At 40.0% G+C, this 26,541-nt stretch overlaps 1 protein-coding gene across 4 annotated transcripts; it reads right to left on the bottom strand.

The window, feature by feature from the left end:
* Positions 1–956: 956 nt before the first annotated feature.
* Positions 957–22,976, bottom strand: VPS4B (vacuolar protein sorting 4 homolog B). Of its 4 annotated transcripts, XM_086740314.1 has the most exons (11): positions 22,792–22,976; positions 19,973–20,084; positions 18,418–18,568; positions 17,057–17,124; positions 13,999–14,118; positions 13,598–13,754; positions 11,963–12,111; positions 11,714–11,795; positions 8,362–8,581; positions 5,053–5,190; positions 957–3,197 (listed from the first exon to the last, which is right to left on the bottom strand). In XM_086740314.1, the coding sequence occupies exons 1-11, from the start codon at positions 22,816–22,818 to the stop codon at positions 3,096–3,098; spliced, it is 1,326 nt and encodes a 441-aa protein (XP_086596440.1). In that variant the 5' UTR covers positions 22,819–22,976; the 3' UTR covers positions 957–3,095. The 4 variants fall into 4 exon arrangements, with proteins under 4 accessions (XP_086596440.1, XP_086596441.1, XP_086596442.1 ...); XM_086740315.1 differs by lacking the exons at positions 957–3,197; positions 5,053–5,190 and adding an exon at positions 5,198–6,271; XM_086740316.1 differs by lacking the exons at positions 957–3,197; positions 5,053–5,190 and adding an exon at positions 6,247–6,349.
* Positions 22,977–26,541: the final 3,565 nt, after the last annotated feature.

Here is a 26,541-nt window from a genome sequence, read left to right as displayed (position 1 = left end):
GATGTTCCTGCATCTTTCAACAAGTTCAGAACTATTAGAAAAGTTTCCTGTCAAAGTAATCCTCAGAAATAACATGAAAAAAAAATTGGAATATATTCTTATCAGGAAGACTACTAAATAAACAAAAAATAGATAAAAATGTCTGACCAGAGGACATTCAGCAGCTTCTTAGCTTCAGTTGACAAAAAGGGAAAGCTATGATCAGGCACCCCTGTCAGACAGGAGCATGATCAAGAGCTGATTCAGGAGTATCTCCCTAAACTGCATATGTTCTACTCTACTCATTAAAACAAAAGCAAATTTGAAAACCAACAGATAATCTGAAAAACAAAACCAATAAAAAAACTTAAAGGAGATTTGTACAGTTTGTAGTAAAGAATGACAAAGCAAAGAGGTAAATCAGGGAAGAAACAAGACTCTAGAATTTGAGGTCAGTCAGGCAACATGGGGAAAAAAATAACAATTTACTGATTTTTTTCTAACCCTATGAGTATATGCATTGAGATGTATACCACAAGTGACAGGAAATCTGAAGTTTATTGTCAATGTGAAGAAACCATCTGTGAACAACACAAGAAACATGTATACAACTGCTTTAATTAAAAAAGTATTTTACCCACAGGAAGGAAAATGACCTTCTTTTTTTTCATACTGCAGAGTAAGCAGTAACACCAGAAGTCAGGAAAAAAAGTGTATGACTAGCCAAAGATGAGTCACAGATCAGACCTTATGAAAAATGTACAAGTAATTTATCCAGTATTTGTAGAGGTTTTGATTTTGTAAAGCAAATATAACCTTTCATATATTCTTGGAGTATTTTCAATTATGATTGAAAGTTAAAGTCATATTACCCCCTCCCCTTATTTAGCTATCATCTATTCTGGGATAACTTAGCTAGGAAGCTCTGTGATATATATTAACTTATTCCCACTTTACAAAGACAGCAAAACGAAAAATTGTCCTTGTAGCTGCAATTCTAAGCAGCAATTTTTATTTGGAATATATTTCTAAAAACAACTTTAAACATCAAACATTAATGCTTCTTTTACAGATGTCGTCCCACAACTGAGCAAGCAGCAAGATGTAAATTTAAAACACAGTATACTTTTCTTCTACATTAAAGATAAGGGATTACACAATTAAGCTTATGAAAACCCATAGGACAAGTCAGCCTACCACAAAAAAAGTTCCTGAGAATTTTAAGATTGCAGTAAGGACTCTCATTTTAAAAAGGTCAAGACAAGTAGCTTCAAACCTCTGAGTGAGAGCCCTGCCAGTATGTGGCACACTTCTAAAGCATTCACAAAGAGGCAACAAGAAAAACCAATCCTGTTGCAACAAGGATTGAGTTTACTAACCATAGTTCCCTGCACCTACACTGGAATTTCTACCCACCTTGCCCCCCAAAAAGGTCCACAAAAAGATTTGCAGCCCGCTGATTCACGTTTACACATTCCAATGAAAGACAAAGGTAAAACTGTGTAACTGAATGACTTTGGAAAGACTCTTTCATCATGTTAGTAAACAAAAACTCAGCACCTTGCAGATCAAAGAATTTTAAACTAAATATTTTGTTTAGCTGTTAAACATAGAAACCGAAGTCTAAAAAAAATTTAGAAATCAAGCAGTAAATTCCTGAACGTAACATTGAAGAAATACTCAAAGAACATAGCTGATGTTGTATGATACCATTTTACTTCATTTAAGTACAGCAAGTTTCACCCATCCTATGATTTATAAAGTACACAAAATATGTACATAAAGGAAATCAAACCCCATCAAAACATGATCATGTATGTGTATATGTACATATAACATACACAAAATGTGCAAATTTTTTTAATGCAAGTTAAACAAAGCATATGCAGGATAGAGTTGCACAATGATAATGGAACATAGAGTATTCTAGGTATCCTAACGATGTTTCATATCTACAGCCAGTGCAAACTTACAAGGCACAAACTCAATGCTGACACTACAGTGTTGTAAGTTACATTCAGGCACATCTCAACTTCTAGTTCTTCAGAAAAAGATCAATGGAAGTTCTACTTCTGTACTAAAGTGTCAGCCTTCTCTCAAAGTTTAAGCGCTAAATGGATGTAACCTATATGCAATAGTTAGCAGTAGGGTTCTGAGTTAATTTATCACTGGAAAGTCTGTGGCTAAAACATGTTACACTCTCCTTGCGTGTGAAAGTATACTATTTCCCAAAATACCTCCTATACATTCTCCAAAGACTACCTATACCTTGCCAGCCTTGACATGTGGATTTTTACAGGATATCAGGATATTACTATTGCTTTTTTCTAACTTCAGTCAAACTCCTGCAGTAAGTAAATCCAGACCTTAAAAAAAAAAAGAACAAAAAGAACAGGCAGTAAAAAACCTTCTGAGATACTTGCATTTAACAAACTTTTGCTAAATTGCATAGTGACATGTGTTATCAGCTAGTAAAAAGTTAAAAACAGAAGCTTGCTGTTTAAGGCAAAATTCTAACACGGCATAGCAGAAAAAGCCAAATACCAGTTCCATCAGTATTTAAACAAAGTACTGGCCCATGTAGTCTTATCCTCACAGTGTTCTATTTCTTACTTGAATAGCGAACCCACACTTGCAGTATGTTTGATTAGCAAATTTTGTAGCATTTTTCTAAATAAATGAGAGCAACTAATATGTAAGCTGATTGACAGATAATGAAAACACCTGACAAGTATGTTCTCCTCCACCCCTCAAAAAAGGGGTTTTGGAGCCTACTGGGAGTTTAAAACTCACTTGTACCCAGGTCTAATATAATACCTAAAATTTAACTAATCTTTTAAAGTTTTCTAGTATTTAATAGACATTACCACATCACTTTGCTGTCTCACCCTAGAATTGTATTTTCATATTATTTTTCAATAAAAGACATTTAATAGACATCTGAGGAAAACAATACAATACAAAAGCTTAAGGGTTTTTGCAAAGGTACCTTCTATTCCTTCTGCAAAGTAAGAAAGGAGTGATTTTATTGACATTTATTTGAAGTGCCATCAATAAAGACACAAGAATACTTAAGAAAGAAAAAACAGTTCTAATGCTCCGCATGTATCTTTGGTTTAGCCTTCCTGACCAAAGTCTTCTGTAAACTTCTTTAACTTCTCCAGGTCCTGTTCATTAACTGTTGGTTTTGTGCTAGATAGCGACCTGAGCATATCAGCCTGTCCAAAAAAAAAAAAAAAAAAAAAAAAAAAGAGAAAACAAGTGTTTTCAGAAACAAGTATAGTAGCAACGAGACTGTTAGTAGTGGTAAGACATATATACATTAAAATACCCATTAAAGTAATATGACCAGAGTTCCTATTTACTCAAAACTGAGCCTAAACACTTCTGCACAGAGGCAGCACTTTAACCCTGGGAAGACAGAGAACTGTCAGTGAGTTTTCTAATAATGAAACCACAACCTCAAGTTTAGGTTTAAGCCACTCATCCATTCAAGTTTTATTATCTCTTTTTATTGAAAGGAACTGAACTTTTTTTTTTGTCAGTTATTATTTTGAACTCATCTGTAACTACAGCAGTTTAAAGTGGAAAATAATCAGACGTTCCCATGTACTCTCCATAGTTTAACAATATAGAACAGTAGTTTGTGGTTCATCTCTAGTAAAGTTTTACTGTTCATGACCGGTAATTTGTGTCTCTTCAATTCAGTCGATTTCCTAGATAAATATTTAGATACTAGAAAACGGAGTTCAGAAAAATCACAGGTCTACGAAGTTGCAAGCAGCAGCTGAAACACCTCATGAATAAAAAGGAGCGAGAAAACTAATCAAGTCCTAGCCAAAGGCAACTGCAAAAAGTAGATGCCTACACCTCATATCATTATAAAATTATGGGCAAACCCAAAAGTTAGTATCATGATTTTCTAGACTTGATATTTGTCTGATCAGACGAGAGATACCCTGCTCAGAAAGAATCAAAGCCTGATATTTTTAAGGACAAGAACGGATTTTGGATACTGAAACAACTGCCCACGCAACTGCAGTGCAGCAGAGCCCAGGTTCCATTAGGAGCACACAAGGAATTGTCATGTTTAATTCCAGGAAAGACTGATTAAAAATCCACTTAGCCCATGCAGGCAGAAGTTTTAGGGCAGGCCTGCACCTGCATGCAACCTTTTGTACTTCTTCAGTATGCAAATATGCACAGAAAATTATTTTCTGAAATATAGTGATGGTTCTATTTAAAAAGTAGCGCTTACTGTTTTAGAGGTTTGTGATACCCATGAAATACACCGATTTCTTTCATTCTTCACAGGACTGACAGCACACAGAATTGAGATCAAGTACTTTCCTCAAACATTGTACTTAAATTCAGAATCTTTGTTATTCTTGGAGGAAAATGCAAAATCAGTGTCCAGCATTTTTTTTTTTAAAGCAGTGAACCAAAATTTCATTTTGGCTTAAAATGACATATTTTATTCCCTAGACCAAAGCAAGACCATATTTTAACATGCACAAAGAAAATAGCTGAAAGAGCTGTGTCACCTGTGATTAAATTTAACCAAAACTACTAGTACATCCACCATGTTTTTATATTTTACTGTTTATATTTTTATTTCTTTCATGGGCAATATTTACCTACAGCACATCACTTCACAATTTACACTGAATATAATATTCCATTTCCCAGTATCAATGTTAATACATACCAAGTGACAGGAAGGAAGTATATCACAAGTCAGGGATTCCAGAGGTTTTAATGAATAAAGGACAAGTGAAAGAACAGTGGAAGAGCCAGATGCTGTCTGTGGATGAAATGACAGCAGCTGCATGCCAGCAGATAAGAAAAATAAGAAAGAAATGCTTATCAAGGATAGAGAGCTGGCTTTTCCACAAGCATGCTGTACTGTAGCACTGTATGTTGAGAATTCAAGTGTTATGTGGTATTGTCCAGCATTTCTGAAAACAAACAATTCATCCAATTGCCTTGCATAACTATTTGAAAAAAAGAGTCTTTAAAGTCTTTCCAGAGATCTGCAAAGCAAGGAAAAAAATGCTACAAAGGAATACCTACCATAGAAACCTGAGGTTCCAGTAATTTATCACCCGGAACCTCCATCCACGTCATTTCTATGGCTGCAGGATCACCTGGAGAGCAAGGGGTGAACAAGTCTACCATAATATTTGGATTAGACACTGATGGTCCTTTTACCTAAAAATAAGAAAATACTCAGTTTATAGGAGTTATAATTTTAAAGACAGAAACTAGAAGGTGAACAGCATCTTTAGAGCAAAAACGTTCCTCATTTTATGCAGATGTCCCACCCACTGGGAACACGTGTCCTTTGAAAGAAAAATTGTAAGAATATACTGGCACCATTCACTTTGAAAACATGCAGCTGTAGCCAGATACTCAAATTCACATCAGGTCAAATCCCAGGAGCCACTTCCTCCTATGGCTGAGGATTTCTGTGGAAAACTAACATGCCAAAAAAATCTAGTTGGAGAAGACCACCCTTCATAGTCCCTGGTCCCTTTGGAAGTTCATTCGTCGCTGGTTAACAGCTTTCTAAGAACTACTCAATAATTATCCTTGAGTGCCCCTCAAGTCAGGAAGCCAGAGATGGCTTTTTAATCTTTGACATAATGCACTACAAAGTTCTGAGCACCTTTTCTGACCTCAGCAGCACTCGGTAGAAAACAGGGCCACCTTGTGGGAGAACAGAAACCATCCTTTTTCTCCAGACACATGGGCAGACCCAAAAAAAAGCTGCACCAGGCATCTGTTCCTTTTCTGCAACACATTATCTGGGACCCACAGTTTTATTTTCTTTCATCGTTACCCGAAGCATCACACATCCACAGGAACTCAAAACATATGCAAAGATTGAAAGACAACACGCTAACTGGCTATTTTTAACAGCAGAGAACTAGATTTGCTATTCCAAATTGCATTTAAAGAACACTACTGGAGAGCACAGATTGTAACATTCAAAACACACGCTGACAAACACGTCCTATCACACAGAGCAAGGAATGGTTTACAATGAGTTTGTAATAACTGAGCTAAGGACTGTTTAACTGGGGCAAGTTGTTCGTTATGATGCAAATAATTAATAAAGCTAAGATTTTGCTTATAAAATAGGAAGTCACATCCAATTAAAGTACTCATAACACAAGTGGAATCAACTTGGCTTATGTCAGAGCCCTCAAAATACTGCAGTTGTCAGTTTTTTCCCTTCCTTTTTGGAGGGCAGAACGAGGTAAGAATTCCTCTTGGGTTGCTCTGCAAACTGTGACAACTGAGGTTATTTCATTGCTCCATGGTAGTCTGAGACATGCCTCGGATTCTTCCAAATTTGAGCGAAAGGCTAAAAGGTAACAGCCCTTTAGCTAGAAATGTCATTGTCACTTAAAGTCAACAATGGATAAACACTTGAGGCATCACTGCTTAAGGGAAAGAAGCATCTAAAAAATCCTTGATATATCAAAACAGCTGCTTATTTTTAAACAAATACAGCTTACATCACAGTGTTTCTGCTGAGTTGCCCCCAAAAGAAACATCTAATCAGTGTTTCAAAATACTCATTTTGTTTTTAAACTGGGAAAAGCTCCTCAAAAAAATCTTCTATGTTTTTTTTTGTTGTTGTTTTTGCCCCTCACCAAAATGACAGGCTGCAGGTTTATTTTAATAACTACAAAGTTGACCAAGGTTTCCTCAATGCAGACTTTGGAAACTTGGGTAGTCCTCTCATAATCTGGACCATATTGAATTTAAGTATTCCTTTCTCTTTAAATCTTAAGCTGAATGTGTTCCTTGGAAGAAACTACATGAAAAAAAATTAAAAAAAAGAGCCTATCTTAAACTCAAAGTAACTGTAGCTGTTCAGTTTTAGGGCCCTTAACCCTTTTATGGCAGGCTGAGTTATTGGTAAAAAAATCTGTAACTGAGACGATGAAAAACTGCTGCCAACACAAGTTACATGGTGTACATCTCTTGACAGCTTAGGATCTAAAATTTTTCCTACCTTACGCAACCCAACACCTGCTCTTTTAAGGAGGGACAAATGAAAGCTTCCCTTTACAGCACCAAAAAGGTCTGCAGAATACCTTGACCCACGTTCATTGAAGATACATGAATTTCTGTAAAATCAAAGTTTGCAGTAAAAATGTAAATAAAAAGTACTTTTAGTCTGAGTTTACTCTAAAAAAAGTACCACACAGGAAAAATGCTATTTTATTTAACTAATACGCATACGGTATATATTTGGAACTCTGTTTATAACCATTGATAACATTATCACTGTTCTTTTCTTTCCACTGAAGAGCTTAAGTTTATAAAGAACAATTCATTTGCTTGAACAAGACCCATATGTGCAAATTCTCCAGGTGGGGGTGGAGGGGCAGGGCAGGGAGCATTGCAGATTTAATACATTTAGATTGGTGCTAAATAACTCTAGTTATTTCTTTGTCAGATACAGTTTGAGATCCAAATATTTAGAAAAAAAAAAATCTTAAGTCAGTACATACTATGTACTGACAACTGCAAGACAAGATAAAAAAATATAGTTTCAATACTCTCTTTAGAGTACGCCTAAATAACTGTAAACTAGTCTTCATATTACAGCAGCATCCATAGGAGGCTGCATTCTGCTTAAACAATGAAACACAGACCTTGCTCAGTTGTCTTGCATCTTTACTGTTGCAAATAATATTGATTCAATGTTTTTACCAGAACTTCACAAGTATCTTCATTTTTCCGTTTGAAAAATATGCCACATAAGCACAATGTGCACAATTACAATCCATCTGTTCCCATGTAGATGAGGGATACATTTATTTAAACATGGTAGAAAACCATGAAGAACCACATAATGTGACCCAGAAAGAGCACCTCTGCTCTTCCCATTTAAGTCAAACTTCAAACTGAATGCTTTTAACACTACCTAAAGACATGAAGAGTCAGAGCTTGGATTACACAGCATGAATGCCCAGAAACCAGCTCCATCAGACTTTGGGTACGACTGAGAGGAGGGATGGGAAGAGGGAGAATACCCAAGTTCTCCCCTAGTTGATGAAAAGGACTTTCATAAGCATGTAGTATAAGAATCATAGAATAGTTACGGTTGGAAGGGACCTTTAAAGGTCATTTAGTCCAATCCCCCCTGCAAGGAGCAGGGACACCTTCAACTAGATCAGGTTGCTCAGAGCCCTGTCAAACCTGGCCTTGAATACCTCCAGGGATACAGCATGCCCCGCCTCTCCGGGCAACCTGTTCTAGCGTTTCACTACCATGAAACCAAAGTTTACTTGCAAGGAATTTTAAAATTAAGATAGTTCTCAGAAGTGAAATAACTTGAATTTTTTTTTTATTCCTACTTACTTTTTTAAAGTGAGTAGCCGATTGCACTTTTCTAACAGGCTGCATCAGTGCATCACGTACAATGATGCTTATATCTGCACCAGAATAGCCATCCGTTTTCTTTCCAAGCTCTCGATAATCTGATTCCGTTAGGAGATTTGGAGTTGACCCAAGGTGAAGTTTGAACATTGCAGCCCTGGCATGGTCTTCAGGTAAAGGAATATAAATACGCTTCTCAAACCTGTTTTAAAGAAGAAAAAAGTGTTCCACAGATGCTGGCTCATGCAGGTGCACAGTGGAAAGAAGCTTATGCAAATAAGTATATAGTTTGTTCCTAACTATATTAGAGAGAAGCAGTTTCAGTATTACAAACCTTTAAAAAAAAAAAATCAAAGTCAAATATTCAACAACCTGTTCTCATAAATAATACTGTAGCTAGCAGAAGCTAACATCCAGAATGTAACATAGATCTCTTCAGACTGAAGTTTTTCCAGGTTCTCTTCAGCAGAGTTTGTGTTTTAAAAGAAAAAAACTTAGGGGAAAAGGTCTCTAAGTGTTGAAATGTATTTGAGCAGTTTTCACACTCGAAAGAACTGCTTGATATACTACAGTCTCCAACTAAATTAAAGAAAACGTCATAGTTGGAAGAAATTTGAACTCATTCTCAATAGAGTTGTCAATAGAAAATGTTGATAACTGCAGTTCTTCCTTTCAAGCAGCATCTGTTCTCACAGTAGGGATTACCTCCCACCAACAAAATAAGAACTACTCCAAATTCTGTAGAACACAATTTGATACACATGACAAAGCAGGCCAAATCCATGAAATACTAGTTTTATTACTGCCATTGTTATACAAGTTCCTTTGAGTCTTATGGATAAGAGTTACAGCGCTATACTTTCTGACTGCAGAGATTCACAGAATGGTTTGTGTAAGGAGGGATGTTGTGGTTTCGTTAGTGAGGGGGGGCCTAAGGTGGTAGCTTCTGTAGGAAACTGCTAGAAGTCGCTCCCCTTTGTTCAGTGGACTCGGCCGGGCCTAGGGTGGACCTGCTGCTGGCCAAGGCCGAGCCGACTGGTAGCAGAATGTCCCCTGATAACGCCTCTGCGATAACGTATTTAAGAAAGGGAAAACAGGAAAAAAAAAAAAAAAAAGAGAGAAGAAAAGATGTGAAGAAGCTGAGCAGGGGCAGAGGCGCAGAGGGGGAGGCGCAGGCCTCATGGGCCTTGCAGGCCTCACCCTCTGGCCTCTCGCCAGGCAGCCGACTGGGCCTGACTCGGTCCGGCCCGGCCGCAAGAAGTGGAAAGGAGATGAGAAGTGAATAAGATGTAAAAAAGATCCTGAGAGACATCTACCAGCCTGTTGTGAGGAACGGCTGCAAACGCCAAGGTCAGTTCAGAAGGAGGGGGAGGAGTAATGTGGCTCCTGGCCAAGATTCCCCTGCAGCCTGTGGTGACAACCATGGTGGAGCAGGTTGTCCCCCTGCAGCCCATGGAGGTCCATGGAGGGGCAGAGATCCACCTGCAGCTCGTGAAGGACCCCGTATTGGGGGAGGTGGATGCCTGAAGGAGGCTGTGGCCTGTGGAGGGCCCGCTGGGACGGCCGTTCTGGAGGGACTGAACTCCGTGGAAGAATGACCCACGCCGGAGCAGTTCCACGAAGGACTGTGGCGTAGGGGTGGGACCCCAAAGAGAAGGGGAGGAATGCGAGGAGTTCTTCCCCCGACCATGAAGCAGCGGCGTGAAACAACGTATGATGAACTGACTGCAACCCCCATTCCCTCTTCCCCCCTGTGCCGCTCAGGAGGGGAAGGTAGTAGAGATAATGTTAAGCTTGGGAAGAGGGAGGGGTGGATGGAGGTTATCTTGTTCTCTGTCTCATCATTCTGCTGTTTGTAGTAATAAATGGATAGTTTTTCCCAAGTCGAGTCTGTTTTGCCTGTGATGGTAACTTTAAGGATTTTCTCCCTGTCCTTATCTCAAACCTCGAGCCGTTTTTCCTTATGTTTTCTCTCCCTGTTCTCTCGGAAGGTGGGGGGAGTGAGAGAGAGACTGCGTAGTCTGGTCCTGATCAGGGCTGAACTACGACAAGGGACCTTTAAAGATCATCTAGTTCAAGCCCCCTGGCCTAGGCAGTGACATCTTCAACTAAATCAGCTTGCTCAAAGCAAGATCGAGTCTCATCTTGAACGCTTCCAATGATAGGACATCCAAAACTTTTATTTCTTCCTTATGTCCAATCTAAATCTACCCTGTTTCTGTTTAAAACTGCTGCCCCTTGTTCTATCACTACTGGCCTTGGTAAAAAAAAAAAAAACAAAAACGAAACAAAACCAAACCCCAAAAAACCAAACCACTAACAAAAGCATCTCTCCATCTTTCTTATAAGCCCCTTTTACATATTGAAAGCCCGCAATATTGTCTCCCTGGAGCCTCCTGTTCTCCAGGCTGAAGAACCCCAACTCTCTCACAGCCCTTCTTCACCAGAGAGGTGTTCCAGCCCTCTGATCCATTTTCATGGACCCCTTCTGGACCTACTCTATCAGATCCATGTCTGTCTTGTACTGTGGACCCTAGAACTGGAATTTCAAGAATGACTTGAAATTCCGCGCAATATATTCACTTCAATCTGTCTCCCACAAACCTATAGTCATACAGGTTTGAAGTGACCCCTTCCAACCCCCAAAGTATGATCAGCTTGAATTAAGTATACAAATAAAAATCAGTGATAGTCACAAAAAATTATTGTTTCTTTAGCCTACAAAAACTACAATTATTCAAGCTGTGTCCTTATCACAACATAAAATCATACTTGTCACATAGCTGTACTTGTCCTCTGCAGCTCAAAGAAAGATCCAGCTAATTAGATACAGGTATCAAAGCCCTTTATCTACCAAAAAAGCAGTTAAAACATGCACTGAAAGATGACAAATTATGCCTAACCAGTAGACAAACACAGTGTTTCTCTAACATAAGGCTACATTTCCATGAAATCTCAAGCTATTCAACAGTTTGCCAACAGCTGAAAAAGAAAGCTCTATGCCATCTTGCCCTCTGAGATGCATATTTTATAACTTGTCCCCCAAGACCACCAGAAAGCTAACCAACAAGGAAGAAGAAAAGTTTTCTGCTTGCTCAAGCACAATCAGTTACCCAAGACATCAAATAAACTACAGGGTCAATATGACAGTGAACAACCGACCTCTTTAAAGGGGCGAGGGACTATTAGTTTGGCTCAGTCTATCTCATGGAATTGAGTTGTAGAACATTAGCCATGTCTACAAACATGAGCTGGATTACTACCTCAAGTAGTCTCAGGCTGAACCCTCACAACAGCTGTGAATTTCATACCATGAAAAAAAATGCCATCATACCTTCTCCTGATAGCAGAATCCAAAACCCAGGGTATGTTTGTTGCTCCTAAGACCAAGATTCCTTCATTATCAACACCAACACCTATATCAGGGCAGAAATAATTTAACCATTTAGATGACAGACACTGCTTTAAAATGTTGTCAAAATTTAACAGGGTGGAACTACAGATCTTCAGTGTTCAATGCAAGCTATGCTTAAAATACGTATCTTAATTCCTTTGACTGATTCTGAAAACCAAGTAAACTTACCTTGCATCTGGACTAGAAATTCTGTTTTTATCCGTCTAGCAGCCTCACTTTCATTTTCACTTCTTGACCCGCAGAGGGAATCTATCTCATCAATGAAGATAATAGAAGGTTTGTTTTCTCTGGCGAGCTGGAACAAGTTTTTCACTAATCTTAAAAAAGGAAACAGCTTCAATTATCTTAATGATTACACCCGTAAAAACACATACTTAAGATTGTGATAGTCACTTTCTTTAGAGAAAGCTAAAAAAAAAAAAGTATTAACATGGAGCTACTCAAAGATACAACATTCTTCCTCCAGCTCCAAGACTCAGCACTGTACTGACTGAGGTAGCCCAGCATAAACGGAAGTGAAACATTTTAGAGTACTCCAGGCATGGTTTTGCAAGAAAAAGCCCTTTTTTGGTTTACATTTCTACAGCACTCTGTACTATACAAAACCACTGCTCTAGACAGATTCAAAAGAACACTGCTTTCTCTTATTTAACATTTGTAACCTATTCAGGTTAACTCTAGAGATTTTGTAAGAAATAACATTAATATTTACTTAATAGAACTTCACTAAATACTTTTTATATGACAAGAAAAGTTGGTTTGCCAAAAAAAAAAAAAAAACCACCTCCCAAAACCCTACCCATATCTTATTAACACATTTTACTAAGTTAAAAAGGAAAATAAATAGGAACATGCTGGGAAATTCTTCACTGTACCAGCACTAAATCTCAGGCAATAGTTTCAAATGAAGTCAAACAAAAAAAAACTGCCAAGCTAGATTCCAGTTCTTTATTCCTTTTGCAACAGAAGAAAAGCAGCTTAAGGTTTCCAGCTTCTGGGGAAAAAAAAAAAACCCAGTTCAAACACTTCATCTAATGGCCTTTCTTCCTCATCCTGTCAAATTTAGCATTGCTCAGTTGTCTCACACTTCAAATTATCAAAGCATGGTTTTACAAGTATTCTCATCATCATATGAAAGTCCTTTCTGTACAACAAACCCAGAGCTTTTTCTTACATCAAGAAGCCTTCACTGGAAGCCAAGACAGACAAGTTCCTGCATTTGTAGACTGCAGCCAACGTGTCACTTCAGGCTTCCTGGTCTTCCCCACATATCACATAGTAACAGTTAGTATGGGGAACCACAAAATTTTCTTTCATGGCTGCTCCTCTCCTTCAACTCATTTTTGCAAGTCTCTTGCATCTTCTACGTTTTGTTTGAAATCAGGCTAAAGAAAACACACCTCCATATGGACAAAGAAGTGCCACATGTTAACAGCACAACTGCTGGGACAGATGAGTGTGGAGATGCCAAGAGGCAGAATACCCCAACACTTCAGACTGATGTAGTGTGCAATCCCAGCTGAGTTCAGAGGGGGAAATGAACTCCATGGTGCTCCCAAAACCTTTCTAAGCTAGTTTTAAAAACTATCTTGAGCACTAAAGAGTAGTCCAGCTGCAACAGCCCCAAACGCAGCACATGATGATATCTTTACATGACACTAGAAAGCACAGAAACATCTGAAGTTTGTTTTTAAACAGGCATGACCCTTCCCTCAAATTCAATTTCTTTACAGCAACTTATCTAGCTCTATATTAATTTCTTATTGCCAATGTTTTCCTGGACCTCTGGCAACTCCAACTTACTTTTCACTTTCTCCTAACCACTTTGAGACAAGGTCAGAGGAAGATACTGAGAAGAAGGTAGAATTGTTTGCTTCTGTTGCCACAGCTTTTGCTAAATAAGACTTTCCTGTTCCTGGTGGTCCAAACAGGAGAATCCCTCTCCAAGGTGTTCTCTTTCCTGCAAGAGAAAAATCAGTAGTCTTCAAGATACTCTATAAAGAATGAACATATTTTCATGATTAGACCCCTCTAATTTACTCAGAGGTTTTCCACATCTACCCATGCAACTTCTTTCAGAAGAAGGATCACAATCTCTTTGCTACGAGCTCAGCTTGAGTCTCTGATACATCAGCATAACGCTCTTATCAGACCCCAGTGCCAGTTCTGACAGGCCAATAGCAAACAAATGCTGTAATTCTGACCTGTAAACAGGTGTGGAAATTTAATGGGTAAGATCACTGCTTCTTTAAGTGCTTCTTTGGCACCTTCAAGGCCAGCAACATCACTCCATTTTACATTTGGTCGCTCCATAACAATTGCTCCTATAAGAAAAGATTGTAAAAATTAGTGATGCACATATCTTTTAACAACTTCAAAAACTGATTTTGGAAAAAAAAAAAATCTACACCTGTGTCCATACTGAATAAAAACAAGGCATTTCTAAGTAGATAAAAATAGTGAATACTGTTAGTCAAATTGATGTTATTTCTATAGAAATCTGTCACATTGTTTTACCACAATAAACCACAGATAACCAGAATACTCAAGAGTTAGTAGAAGTTCTGCAATGGTCAAAGCTAGTCCATAACCGACAAGCAAATCTGCGTTTAGAAGTCACAGATGAATACCTTCTCTAATAGGTACCCAAGCACCATCTCCTCTCTAAACCTCCACTGCACTTCCTGACAAATCTGAAATTTCATTTTAAACAAGGGAAGCAATGTAGCTGCACTATGCCAGGATTTATAAGATTCTCCAGCAGATGAAGTAACTTGCTGGGTATCTCCAGATGTGCAGCAAACAATCTGACCATCTAATGGTAAAGGGCTTTGAGAGCTTGGGCTGAAAGGATCAGAAAGGTTATATGGAGCCTGCTTAGTTGTAGATGTATCTTCTTAGTCTAGCCACGTTCTCTCAAAGTTTATCACCAAGTCTCATCTTGCTGAATCAACAAGTTCAGCTTGATTTTATCCAATTGAGCTGTAACTTAGCCTTCTCTTCAGACTTTAGATTTGTTAGTCTGACATGCTAAAAATGATTGTCTTGACCACTTTCAAATGGGACAACTTGGATCTGAGCTACTGACTGAATATTAGATCTTGGACTCCTAGCCAAGGCAAATCCAAAGGGTAAAAGAAATTTTCTCAGATGAACAAATGTCAGCCAACCAAATACTTATCTAAGTACTCAAACACACCGAACATTTCAGTTGCCCTCTCTACAAGGGGCTTTCTACAATTTCACAGCTGGTTTTCACCAGCTATTTTCTTGACACTTCCACCTTATGCTTTCAGAGGTTTGAAGTAATTTAAGGCTTTTTTTCTGCTATAGGATTGAAAATTTATTGTTACTCAGTGGCTAATGAATAAAGCAACTAAAACTTGCTTGCTTTTTAAGTATTTCATTTGAGATTATATTCTTTTGCTGCATTCCTTTTCTATCAGATTGAAATGAACAATTTCTGTTAACAATTGCAATTGTTAACAATTTGGAATTTGGAGTCCAAAAGCAACATCATATTGTTAAAGATGTTTAAAATGTTACAGAGAAAGTTGATTGCAAACTGTCTTAGCTTGCAATCTATATACTGGAATTAATTCAACCATCCACTTCCAATGCATTAAATTATTTTGCTAGGTTGACTACATCTCAGTTTTTCTTAAAGTAAACAGAACTATGGGCTCCATCTCTAAAATAATTTGCAGAACAGGAAACAGCTCAGATAGCAACAGGAGATTATTTCAAAGTTGAAATAATCACAGTTATCTCCACCAGACATAGCATGGTAGAGATCACCTATACCAAGACACAAATGGAACTGGAATTGTAGGCTTCCTAATTTTGTAGGTATAAATTAATAGCTAGAAGATTAAGCAATAGAATGCAAAAGGCCTTTAAAATTCTAAACAAGAGTACATGACAACAGACCCACATCTACTATACAGTCTGAATGTTACTGGTCACTTCTCCCACAAACAGCCAAGTTGCTATTTTAATTAAAATCTTGATAAATACCCACAGATTTGGGAAAGTTCCATAATGCAAAGTCAGCAAAATTAAATACAGGAAATTTCTGTGGCTGTTGTGGGAAGCAAAAATGAAAAGGAGTAATTTGAAGCTCGGGGCAACATTGTATTATCTGAATAACAGAATCCTGTGTTAAGTTTAAAGGCACCAAGGATCTCACACCTCAGACTTTCAAGCAATCGAATGTATAAGCAAGAATGTTGTCATTTTATAGAAAGTATCATAGAGTTGGTGGGTGCAATAAACTATTTCTTGAGGCAAGAACTGAAGGTCAGATTCATGTGGGAAGAAGCAAAGTCCTGAGAGAGAGGATAAAAGTCCAGTGCTTACCATTCTTCTGTCATTTTATAATATAGGAAACTATCCCATGTAATTGTGCACAGGATTAAATAAATGTGCAGAGAAGCAGAAAAAGCATGGCACAGTTTCCAAATACAATACAATAGCTCCTGAAATTACACAGGCAGAGAGATCTGGTAAATACATTTAATCTTTGTTACACTAAAATACAGGGGGAGAACAATGAAATTTCTTCAGATCCATAAGCAACTTCTGGCAGGGAAGCTCTGAACAGCTCTTCACTATTAAAGGGTAATAAATATCAAACAAAGCCTCTTTTTTTCACTGTGTGCGAAACTACTGGTAGCTGCTATACATCGCATCACTGACTGTATTCAGCATTTGTGTTAAAAAACCTAAAACTATTATGTTACTCAACTGGGAGAGCATCATCACTGCACATGAAAAAATGCTGCCTGTTACTATAAACAAGCAAGAATCCATGTTCTCAAATGCTAAACCTGAGCAGAAGCTTTTTTGTGAAAATGGTCCTGCTTACACAAAGTGTTTGTATGATGTCTGTGACCTTAGCCTCCAGGCAATACTCTAATGCATGTAAGAGTAAAAAATACTGATTCAGTCTAGCCAATAGCTACCTGGGATCTTGCAACTTCTCCCACTGGAAAATATTATCCCAATAAATAGTACGATTTTAACATGAGTGGCACAGGGTACAGGAGGTAAATTTCAACATAGTCAGTGTATAACTTTATGGAAGTATGGGTTTGTGTGCCATGAAGACTATCATTTTGTACGTGAAGAGTACATACTAGTGGAGCCACTTACAGACAGTAAGTTAATCCATAACATTTAGGTAGCAAAAATATAGAAATTTACTTAACTGAAGTCACCTTTATTTTATTTAAAAAAAAAAAAAGGATGCTTCAAAATTACCTTGAAGTTGATTCTGTAGCTTCTTTCTTTCAGGATCCTCTGATTCTCCTTCCCCATCACTCTCATTCCTGATTTGGAAACAAGAAAAAATGTTGAAATACAGTAAGAAAGACAGCTGTCCTAGGATAAAAATCAGAATGCAAAAAGCAGAAAAACCACCAAACTGAGGAATAAAAGAAACTGTGAGGTGCTTTCAGACCTCTGCAAGTTTAAATCTTTGTACTCCTGCTTTTCTATACCACTGTATCACGTTCTAATTCACCCTCCTCACCATTTCAACTTCCTTTTATGGGTCTGAGCCCTCTCTTAACACACTTCTACATGCTTTGAGCCAGCTTTTAGGAAACAAAAACTCTTGTACTGAGCAACACAGAAGTGCTGAAATGTTTTGTTTGTAAACATTGGCACTTCTCCCTTATCTAGAATTGCAACTGGACTCTGTCAATTCCATCTAATGCTATGAAACTCTACACTCTCATCTTGTCAGAGCAAAGAAAACTGGAAGTTGAAGAAGGGGAAAAAAGAGAGACTAGATAGTGAACAATTGGAGTGGAGGTCACGAAAATACATGTAGCCTCTGTGATATTACCAATTCCTTCTATTGTAAATCAGCAGAACACAGTATAGCTCAAAAATAAAACTGATGAGACAAGCAGACAATGAAGGAGACTGAAAATCAGGTGAAGTTTCAAGAGACAACTGAGCAACTCTAGCTGTTCAGGACTGCTAAAATGGCAATCACATGAGGAGGTGGTACCATCCTGAACTCTTCCTCTCTCCTATCCCTACAAAGGTAGAGGCAAATGCAAAAGAGGCTCTGCTTGTTCAGGTGACTTTGCTTGTTCAGCTCTCTGATATGCTAAATGAAAAATAAATCTAATAAAAGGAAAGCAGTGGAACGACTATGCAGCAGCAAGGCATTACAGTGATTCAGTCCATCTTACAGAACTTCACCCTACATAGAGCTTTGCACTTCTTATTAAGTGTGAGACAGATCAAACTCAGGCCACAGCAATCATTAGTCTGCATTTATTTTCTAGTTCGTAAGTATTTATATGTAGAAGAATTCTGGGGGTCATTGGGCTGATTGCCACTAAATCTGATAAGCAAGTGTTAGTCTGAAACAGCTTTTGTTCTTCAGTGAATTTCCTCTGCAAGCATTTGCATGTTTTAGTAAACAAGCATAGAAATGCTTATGATGCTAATTCATGTTATTTTTATTTTATTAGTCCACTGTATTTCAGCATTAGCAGTCATCTGAAGCACTTCAAAAACACTAGTTACAATGATCTTTAAAGAGGTGAATTTTAGAATAAGCTGAGTTCAGGAAGTATTTTGCTTTACCTTCTCCAAAAACATACCCTTTTCCATCAGTAGAACCAGACTCTTTAACTGGTTTTGGTGCAGTTTTTTCTCTCTTTTTCAGATATTCTTTCAGCTTTTCTGCTCTGTCCAAGTATTCTGCACATTTCGTTCTAATGCTTTGTTTTGCTTTATCACCCTGTGCTTCATCTAAGAGTTTGAACAGAAACAATGCTTTGTTAACAGCAAAACACATGCGCATCAATGAGAAAACAAGACTAAATCTCATCTTTATATCTTATCAATATACCTCTCTCAAAGCTCACCATATAACCAAACACCTCAACTACTGATTTTTCCACTATACCATAGAAAGAAGGGATAGGAAGGATGTCATCACCTACCAGAAATCAAATATACACCTGAACATTGCTTTGGCTTAAAATTTGACTGTAAAGGATTAAGGACAGTGGCACTGAAAGCTTTTCTGTCAGCCTTTCAAGCTGCTATACATTGTCTTAAGAAATACTTTTCTAGAATAGCTCATCAAGAAGCTTCTTGTGCTGAGCAACTTTTATTTAGAAACATACTTTATTTTTCCACAACCTGCTAATTTTAGAAGATGTTCACATCATAAAGAAAAAAAAATACACAAAACATCTGAAAAAGTTAGGTATGGTTTAACAGCCACATTGTTCTGTTAGTCACTATTACAGTATTTCAACTCAGCAATCAAAATTTAACATGTTAGGTTTATGTGTTAAGTGTCCAAAAGTACATAGCATTGCTAAAAGCACAGAAAGGGATATTCTGATAAAGTCCATAAGATATAAATCAATAGGAAGTGAGAAACACGAATTATTCTGAGTGACTATAAGGAAAACAGTGGGTTTTTCAAATCATGGAGATCTGTAAGTACACTTATGTCAGGCGAGCAACCCTAGCCCATTTAGATTAGGGCTGTACCTACACTGAGAAAGCCCACTCCTTGCATACAAACACTGGACATGATGCAAAAGGCAGACAGAAGTGTGAAAAGAAAGGCACAAAATAATGAGAATACAAAAACCGAAGAAAAATTACAACATACAAGTCTATCTCATACATTTTGTTGTCCAAGATGAACAGCAAGACGATGACATTAAGGAGCAAACAATGCCAGTAGAGGTTGTAGAAAGGCAAGCAGCATGAATTAAGGAGCAAAAAACACTCCATAGATACAACAAAGACTTGTTGTGTAACACGTGGTTTTCAGCACAACAGAAATACAGGGCTCCCTGTACTTATTGTCACATTCCTTCATGTGCAGTGGCCAGTCTGAAACATCGCTACAGAAGTCCAGAGGAAAGACAGGAAGCCCCTGCCTCCCTGTTTTAAAAAAAAACCTAAACCAAAACACAAGTAAAAAAGTAAACTGATTTCTCATGAGAATGGAGCAAGCACACAACAGAGTAAAGGCAAAAGCTACAAAATATATGACCTCAGTCAAATTACAATCAACAAGTATCAACTGATGATGAAAGTAAAAATTTAAATACTGATGTCAACATAAGAGATTAGTCTGGCCAATTTGACTACTAAACTCTACTTAATCATCCAATACATTACACTTACATTTAACAACATGGATAAAATACTGCACAGCATGTTGGTACAAGCGGAAGGCTTCCTCATAGTTTCCTGCTTTATCTTCTTGCGCTGCCTTGCTAGCAAGGTCTATTGCTTTCTGTAACACAAGCAAATAATTAAGTGCTGCGTGAGAGCATTTTGCATGATCAAAGAGACATTTTAAGCTCTTTCTGTGACTGTTTTTGATGGCCACTTTTTCTGCTCTTCAACATTTACCCCCAAAAGTTGAAGGCAATTGCTTGCAACTCCTAGGTGGTGCTTTGTACCTGACACAATATTTTTATCCTTTTAGGAACAGTGATTAACAAACAAACTGCTGAAATTTACTAGCACACAAGAAAGTGTAAGTGAGAAGAAAAAGTTTCTGTTTACTATGTTGGAACTACTACTGGTTTGTCTATGCAGTTTTCCTTAACAATATCTTGCATTTATTATGAAAAAAAAATGGAAATCCATTCTAAGGTTGGTTTTTTTTTTTTTTCTTTATCACAGTCCCAGACACTTTGAACTATGACCGATGGCATCAGTAAACCCTGTCACTAGGAGAGCCAGTACAGGAAGTACATGATTGCAATGCACTGAAACTAGCACTATCACTCTTCCAACCCTATGCTACGAGACATCTTCAAAGACTGATTATTTGCTTGGCTTCTCTAGAAGGATTTCAATTCTTGATAGCCAAGTGAGAAATCCTAATTACTACTCCAGGAGGAGTAGAGAAAAAAAAACCACTAGACAGAAAACATACTCAAATCACAAGTATCAAGAAAAGTTCTAGAAGTCATGGATGGATTTTTAATTTGTTTACTGAGCTGGTTTCAAATAAAACTGACTGTGATCTAAGCCATCGTACTGCGTACACTAGCCTGTGGATTTGTTTGTATCACCGTTATTCCTTTGCTCTTAAGTGCTTATTACCTTTTATCACGCTTCGCTCCACAGAATGCCTATACCACTTCAGGACAATTAAAACTGTCAATTTGAACAACTAGTTCATCTAAGTTTATAACAGGCAGTTGGTTAGCCAGAGTTAACCAACACTAACTAAATCTTCTATAGCCCCACACGTACTTTTCCACATTCAGTCAATTTCTTTTCCTACACGTTGTTAGTGTGCTCAGGGTGATTACGGTTATTGTCAGAGAGCAAAGTGGAGAGCTTCAACTGCAGCAAGGAGTTTTCATTAGATATTCCAGTACAGATACTCTTGCCACCAAGACGACACTCTGATGGGATTCAGGCAAAACAAAGATAGTAAACGGTAGCCATGAAAGAAGAAACAGCAAAACCTCTCATTCTACTGTTCTGTGTTGCTCTCTTGGAATGAACGATTGTCTCATCAGATCAACCTGAAATCAAAGAGTCACTTATTTAAAAACAATGATCCAATAAAGCAGACTCTATGGCTCTGTTGTGGCAAGTGTTGTAAGCATCTGTTTCTTTCAAACAGAATTAGTCTTTCCTTTTTGGAGAAGCCATGAGCTGATAAGCAGTTTACCATGTACGAATGGGCAGTCCCCTCCTTGCTGCTCGCCTTGTGTTGGCTCTGTTAGGCCCCTCTATGCACCATTCAAATCCAGCAAAAGAGCAAAAACTAACCCCAAAAAAGTAGTTATTTGCTTCTTCAAGTTCTTAACTCCCTTTAGTGACTTAAATTACTGCAGAACAGTCCAATGATTCCTGGATCCAGTACCACATAGACAGTGATACACACGACACTGAATCCAAAGAATAAATGGCAAAGACCACCTGCTAAAATGGAACTGTGAGAAAACAGGGCATATTGTAGTCCTGCTCCTCTGAAATGGAAAAAAGTCTATATCATATACTGACTAGTTTTGGTACACTGTTTTTGTAAGTACTCAGAAGACTATTACTTGGGTACGAGATTCTCAGCTCTAGTACTTCATTACATCAGCAGGCATCTTAGCCTGTTACTGTGATGAAAAGCACTGCTATCAAACAGGAAATAACTAGAAAGTTGTAGGAACTAGGGCATAGATGACCAGCTCTAACTATTCACGAGGCATAAACTGTATCAGGCTATAATTTGATCGTTTGATGAACATCACTTTCAGAAAGATCATTGGCTTAAACAAGTTTAATTCCTTTTCTTATTCTAGACCCTGAGATACCTCCCCTGATTTTGCCTGTATAAGCATTACATGGCCATAATGAGTTTACAGATACAATCATGGTTCAAAACAGTCAAAAAGCAAATGACTATTTTTTAACAAAGGTAATTTCTGGATCTGTTTCACTAACCAGCTGCAGAACCGATTATACTGTCCCAAGCGAGGCTTAACGCAAGTAGAAAAACAGAGCAAGCAACGATTTCTTACAGTCAGTAGTCTTAGAAGAAACCCAGGCCAAACTACGTGTCTAGACCACAAGAGGCAACCGCGCTTCCCAGGTTCATCAGGCCCCTCCGTTCCAGCGTCCCGCAGGGCCGCTGCGACCGCCTGCCCGGCAGGTCCCCGGCCCCGGCCCCTCCCCGGGGACTCGGCGCCCGCCGCCAGCAGAGGCCAGTGCGGATGAAGGGATTCACCTGCGGCCTCCGATACTTCCGAGCCCCAAGCCGAGTCCCCTCGCCACCCCGCTGCGCCTGCCCGCAGAGCCAGCCCGCCGCCCGCCCGTCAGTGGGCCCGGCCCCGCGAGCAGAAGGCGTTTGCGTTCCTTGTCCCCTTCACCCCGCCCGCAGGTCCGGCCCTGGACACCTCCAGCCCCTCCTGCCCGCGGGCCCCCAACCGCAACCGCCGCCTGCCGGCTCCGCCCCGCCCCGGACAGGGCCGGCGTCGCTCTACCTGCAGGTTGCCGGAGGTGCCCGCCATAGCAGAGCGGTGTAGAGGCGGGAAGGAGACTGGAAGCGTAGGTCCGCGGCTGCCGGTGGTCGTAGACCTCCCCTTCCCCCCGCCGCCGGGGCCGCCCACAGAACCGAAACCGCGGCCTCCGCCAGGCGCTTCCGCGCACCGAACGCCGACACACCTGCTTCCGCTTCCGGGCACCGCCCCGCGCACCTCCCCTGACGTCACTGCCATGCGCCTCATCCCCGAGCCTCGGAGCCCCGCCCCGCCACAGAGTGCGCTGTGCGCATGCGTGGTTTTGTCGCTGTCAGATGACGTTTTGGCTTTGTTTTTGTACTGTCTCTGTAACATGTTAAAAGGTCGTTGCTAGAGTTTGTGGTAAAATTCTTTCCCCGCCCCATCTCGCACTAAGGTTAAGAAATTTTCGTACACCTCTTGCCCGCTCCCAAGGTTTGGTTGCCGTCAGTGGCGCCGTCTTCCGCGTGTTCTGACGGGAGTGCCGAGTGTTTTATTCACAGAACCGGCTCCTAATAAATCCAGACATAGTCATAAGCAGCCAAGTGTTACTCAGCTGCGGTTTGGTAATAAAACCTGGGGTAGCGTGCGGTGCCCGCAGAGTGTGAAGGAGGAAGTGACTCAGAACGCACAGCAAATTATAAACCAGTTTTGTAAAGTTAACTGGCTGTGTGGGTTCATGGACGGCTGCTAAATCAATGCCAAATCCTTCCCTGTGCTGCTGTAGTTCCTCTAGGGCCAAAAGGAGCAGCTGGGAAACTCTTCACTAGGTTCATCAACCCCATTCCTCCGTCTACCTCCAACTATACACAAGTTTGATATAATAACTTCAGCGTCACTTTATGATTTTGTTTTGTAATAAAATACTTCACTGAACCTTTTTGATACTGCCAGTAGGCTGCCTGTTCTGGGCAGAGGGTAAAAAGCACATCACAGTCACCTCTCTACCTGGGAAGCTTGTGGTAATCTCTTCCTCAGATCATCTGGTTGGCCATTTATTTTGGTATGTGTCCTCATATACCCACAGGCTGGAGGGCACTTTGGTTGATTTCTAGGCATGGTCAGTAACAGCTGTTCTGCTTGGCTTGATTGCAATTGTGAAAAGCCATGATGTACCAAAGACTAAGTAATATAATCAGGCCTTGGAAACTGAGATGGTAAAGAGAGATGGAGAAAGGTGGAGAGGTGGAGAAAGATGGAGAGGTGGAGAAAGTGTGGTTTATTGAGTTCATCACAAAAGACAACTGAAATTGGCCAGGTGACAGGAGAGCTGATGATTTCTAAAGGAAGCTTATAGCTGTGTTGTCATCAGGCTTCAAGCATGGCATCGGTGGTATGACATGCTCAAGAAAACTCCGTGGGTTAAATCACATATATCCATTTCTTTCTTATTCCATTTTCAAAGCATGAAGAAAAACCATCCTTTTTACCATTTAGCTGCCGATTATGCCATCATGGAACCTTTGGTCTACTTTTAACCTCCTTTTTATTCAAAACACACTATTTGCTTGAGGATATAATTTCCCTTTATCTTCTTATTCTGATTCTTTATCTTCTTATTCTGATTGGTGTAGTAAATGCCTCTCCAGTCACACTGAACTGGCTTCTGAAATTCCAGAAAAAAAACAATTGGTTTCTGCAAGTGTGAATGAGATTTAAAAAAAAAGTTAGAGAAGGCATCTGTGTCTTTGCAGATAACAGAGTAAATTTTGCACTCCATACTTAAGTCTTACTCATACAGTATTCCTACTATAATGTGACTTTGCAGCTAGTTTGGCCTGAGGCAAGACTGGCTGAATACTGAGTAATGACATCAAGATTAATTCCTGAGAAGCTGATGAAGTGCCACGTCAAGGGTATTACTTCAATTTGAGGGACAAGTCACATTATCTAATACTTCCCAGTGCTGAAGTTCCTGTGTTACCATATTCTGAGAACCCATATCATAATGATTGTGTACAACTAAGTGTAGTGAAAATAAAACATATTAAAGATGTTAATATAGGTAACTGTTGGCCTCAGCTAAGCCCATCTGCCAATTGCCTGGGGCATTGTTACTCACATTGCTATGAAGGAAGGGGTCCACACTGCACATTGCGGTCAAGAATAGATAGGTACATCAATAAAACAAGTAATGTCTACAGCAGAGCTGGGCCTCATGTCTGTGGTTCTCCACCACTGTGGCAGCTGAGAGGTAGCTAGAGATGACTCATGTTAGTATCAGAGTGAGACATCCATACCATGGATGACATGGGAGCCATGCAGTTAAGGGAAGTCACTGCCTTAAAGAATTTGACAGTACAGATGAACAAGGCAGAGAAGAAAGGTAGGAAAATATAACCTCTATTTTTCTATCTTTTTCTACCTTATGAAATGATGCAGAAAGGTCAATCTGACCTAGGTAACAAAGGCTATCAGTAATAAACTAGCAAGTAAAATTCAGATTGTCCAAATCCTATTACATTACCTTGATCCAGTTTGGTGGACACACAATGAGCTCCTGTCCCTGCATCTGGGACTCCAATGGACATGCAGTGCAGCTGGGCTGAGGACAGCCAGCCAGTCTGTCCACGTGGCCTGCAAGCCCCCTTCTCCACGCTGGGAAATGCCGTGGGCCAAGGAGCAGCAGCACTGCTGTTCTCAGAGATCCACGCCACCGGCTGTCCTTGGGAAGATGTCAGCCTGTATCATAGTGCCTTTGGGCGTAGTGCTGCTGTGGTATTCCCAAGGTGGATGGCTGCCATCCATAATCACTTTTAGGAGCACTGAAACCATGCCAGCATTGTGGAGGAGGGCTGTGTCCTAAAAGCCCTTATTTCTGATTCTTATTTCTTAGGACTCTGGACTCAGAGAGGGTGTTATATAGCTATGGAGCCCAGGAGGAAAAGAGTTAAAGCTGTACTCAGTACCAGAAAGACTGAAGCCAAAATAAAGCCGTGTTACATCTATGGTGCTAGTGGCAAAGGTGAGCTTTGGAACAAGACTTGAAGCACTGGGTTTTGAGGAGTGAGTGGTCCTCAGACTCTATCCCATCCCATGGCCTGAGGTGTCAGTGCAAGTATCTCCACCACAGGTCAGGGACCCTCTTCTTGGAGCCCTTGGTCTTTACGCCCCCTTCTTCAGAGCCACAGCAGCAGTGAAGGAAAATAAAGCCCGCTTTGATGTATTACCTTCCCACCTTCCCCTTCTGCCTGTGTCTGTGGAGGTAAAACCTGTGGGTGGGACCGGCAGAGGCTTCCCTGGACAAACCCAGCCCTTCTAGGAGAGCCTGCAGGCTCAGCACAGGCGCAGGGGAGGGTGAAATGGCCCTTGGGCAGGGATTTCCTTCATGCCCAGCTTTTCCTCCATCCGAATGCTGGTGGTCACACATCGTGGCCATGTGCCACCTGTCCCTTCCCACACACCAGACCCGGTGGTTCAGAGTTGGGACAACCCACTGCTGCTGCCACCAGCCAACAGTTTTAGATTTTGTTCTGTGGGAATGATCAGATCTTGAACAAAACTGAAGTGAAGTGGCTCCTTGGGTGGGTCAGGGCACGGCCAGGACACAAAGCTTCAGACAGGAGCAGGGCAGCTGGGGGCAACTAGGCAGCCCTAGCCTCAGGCATCTCCTTGGGGATGGGCCAAGGCCAGGCTGGGACATAGGCCCATGGACCCATGGGTACGAGTCAGGGTCAGCCCCCATGAGGGGACGCAGGGTCAGACACAACCCTGGCACGGCTGGGCAGGGCTGTG

This window comes from Chlamydotis macqueenii, chromosome 2, assembly GCF_036417535.1.
Source record: "Chlamydotis macqueenii isolate bChlMac1 chromosome 2, bChlMac1.mat, whole genome shotgun sequence".
Lineage (NCBI taxonomy): Eukaryota > Metazoa > Chordata > Aves > Otidiformes > Otididae > Chlamydotis > Chlamydotis macqueenii.
Note: the sequence above shows the minus strand (reverse complement) of the source record. Positions and strands in the feature narration are given on the sequence as shown.

Excerpts from the sequence above, each read along its gene's own strand:
- VPS4B (XM_086740314.1), bottom strand. The coding sequence starts at position 22,818 with ATGGCGGGCACCTCCGGCAACCTGCAG. Across the intron at positions 18,569-19,972 it reads TTTTATCCATGTTGTTAAAT|ATGAAGCACAGGGTGATAAA; the intron begins GTAAGTGTAATG and ends TCAAACTCTTAG. Across the intron at positions 17,125-18,417 it reads GGTTCTACTGATGGAAAAGG|GAATGAGAGTGATGGGGAAG; the intron begins GTATGTTTTTGG and ends TTTCCAAATCAG.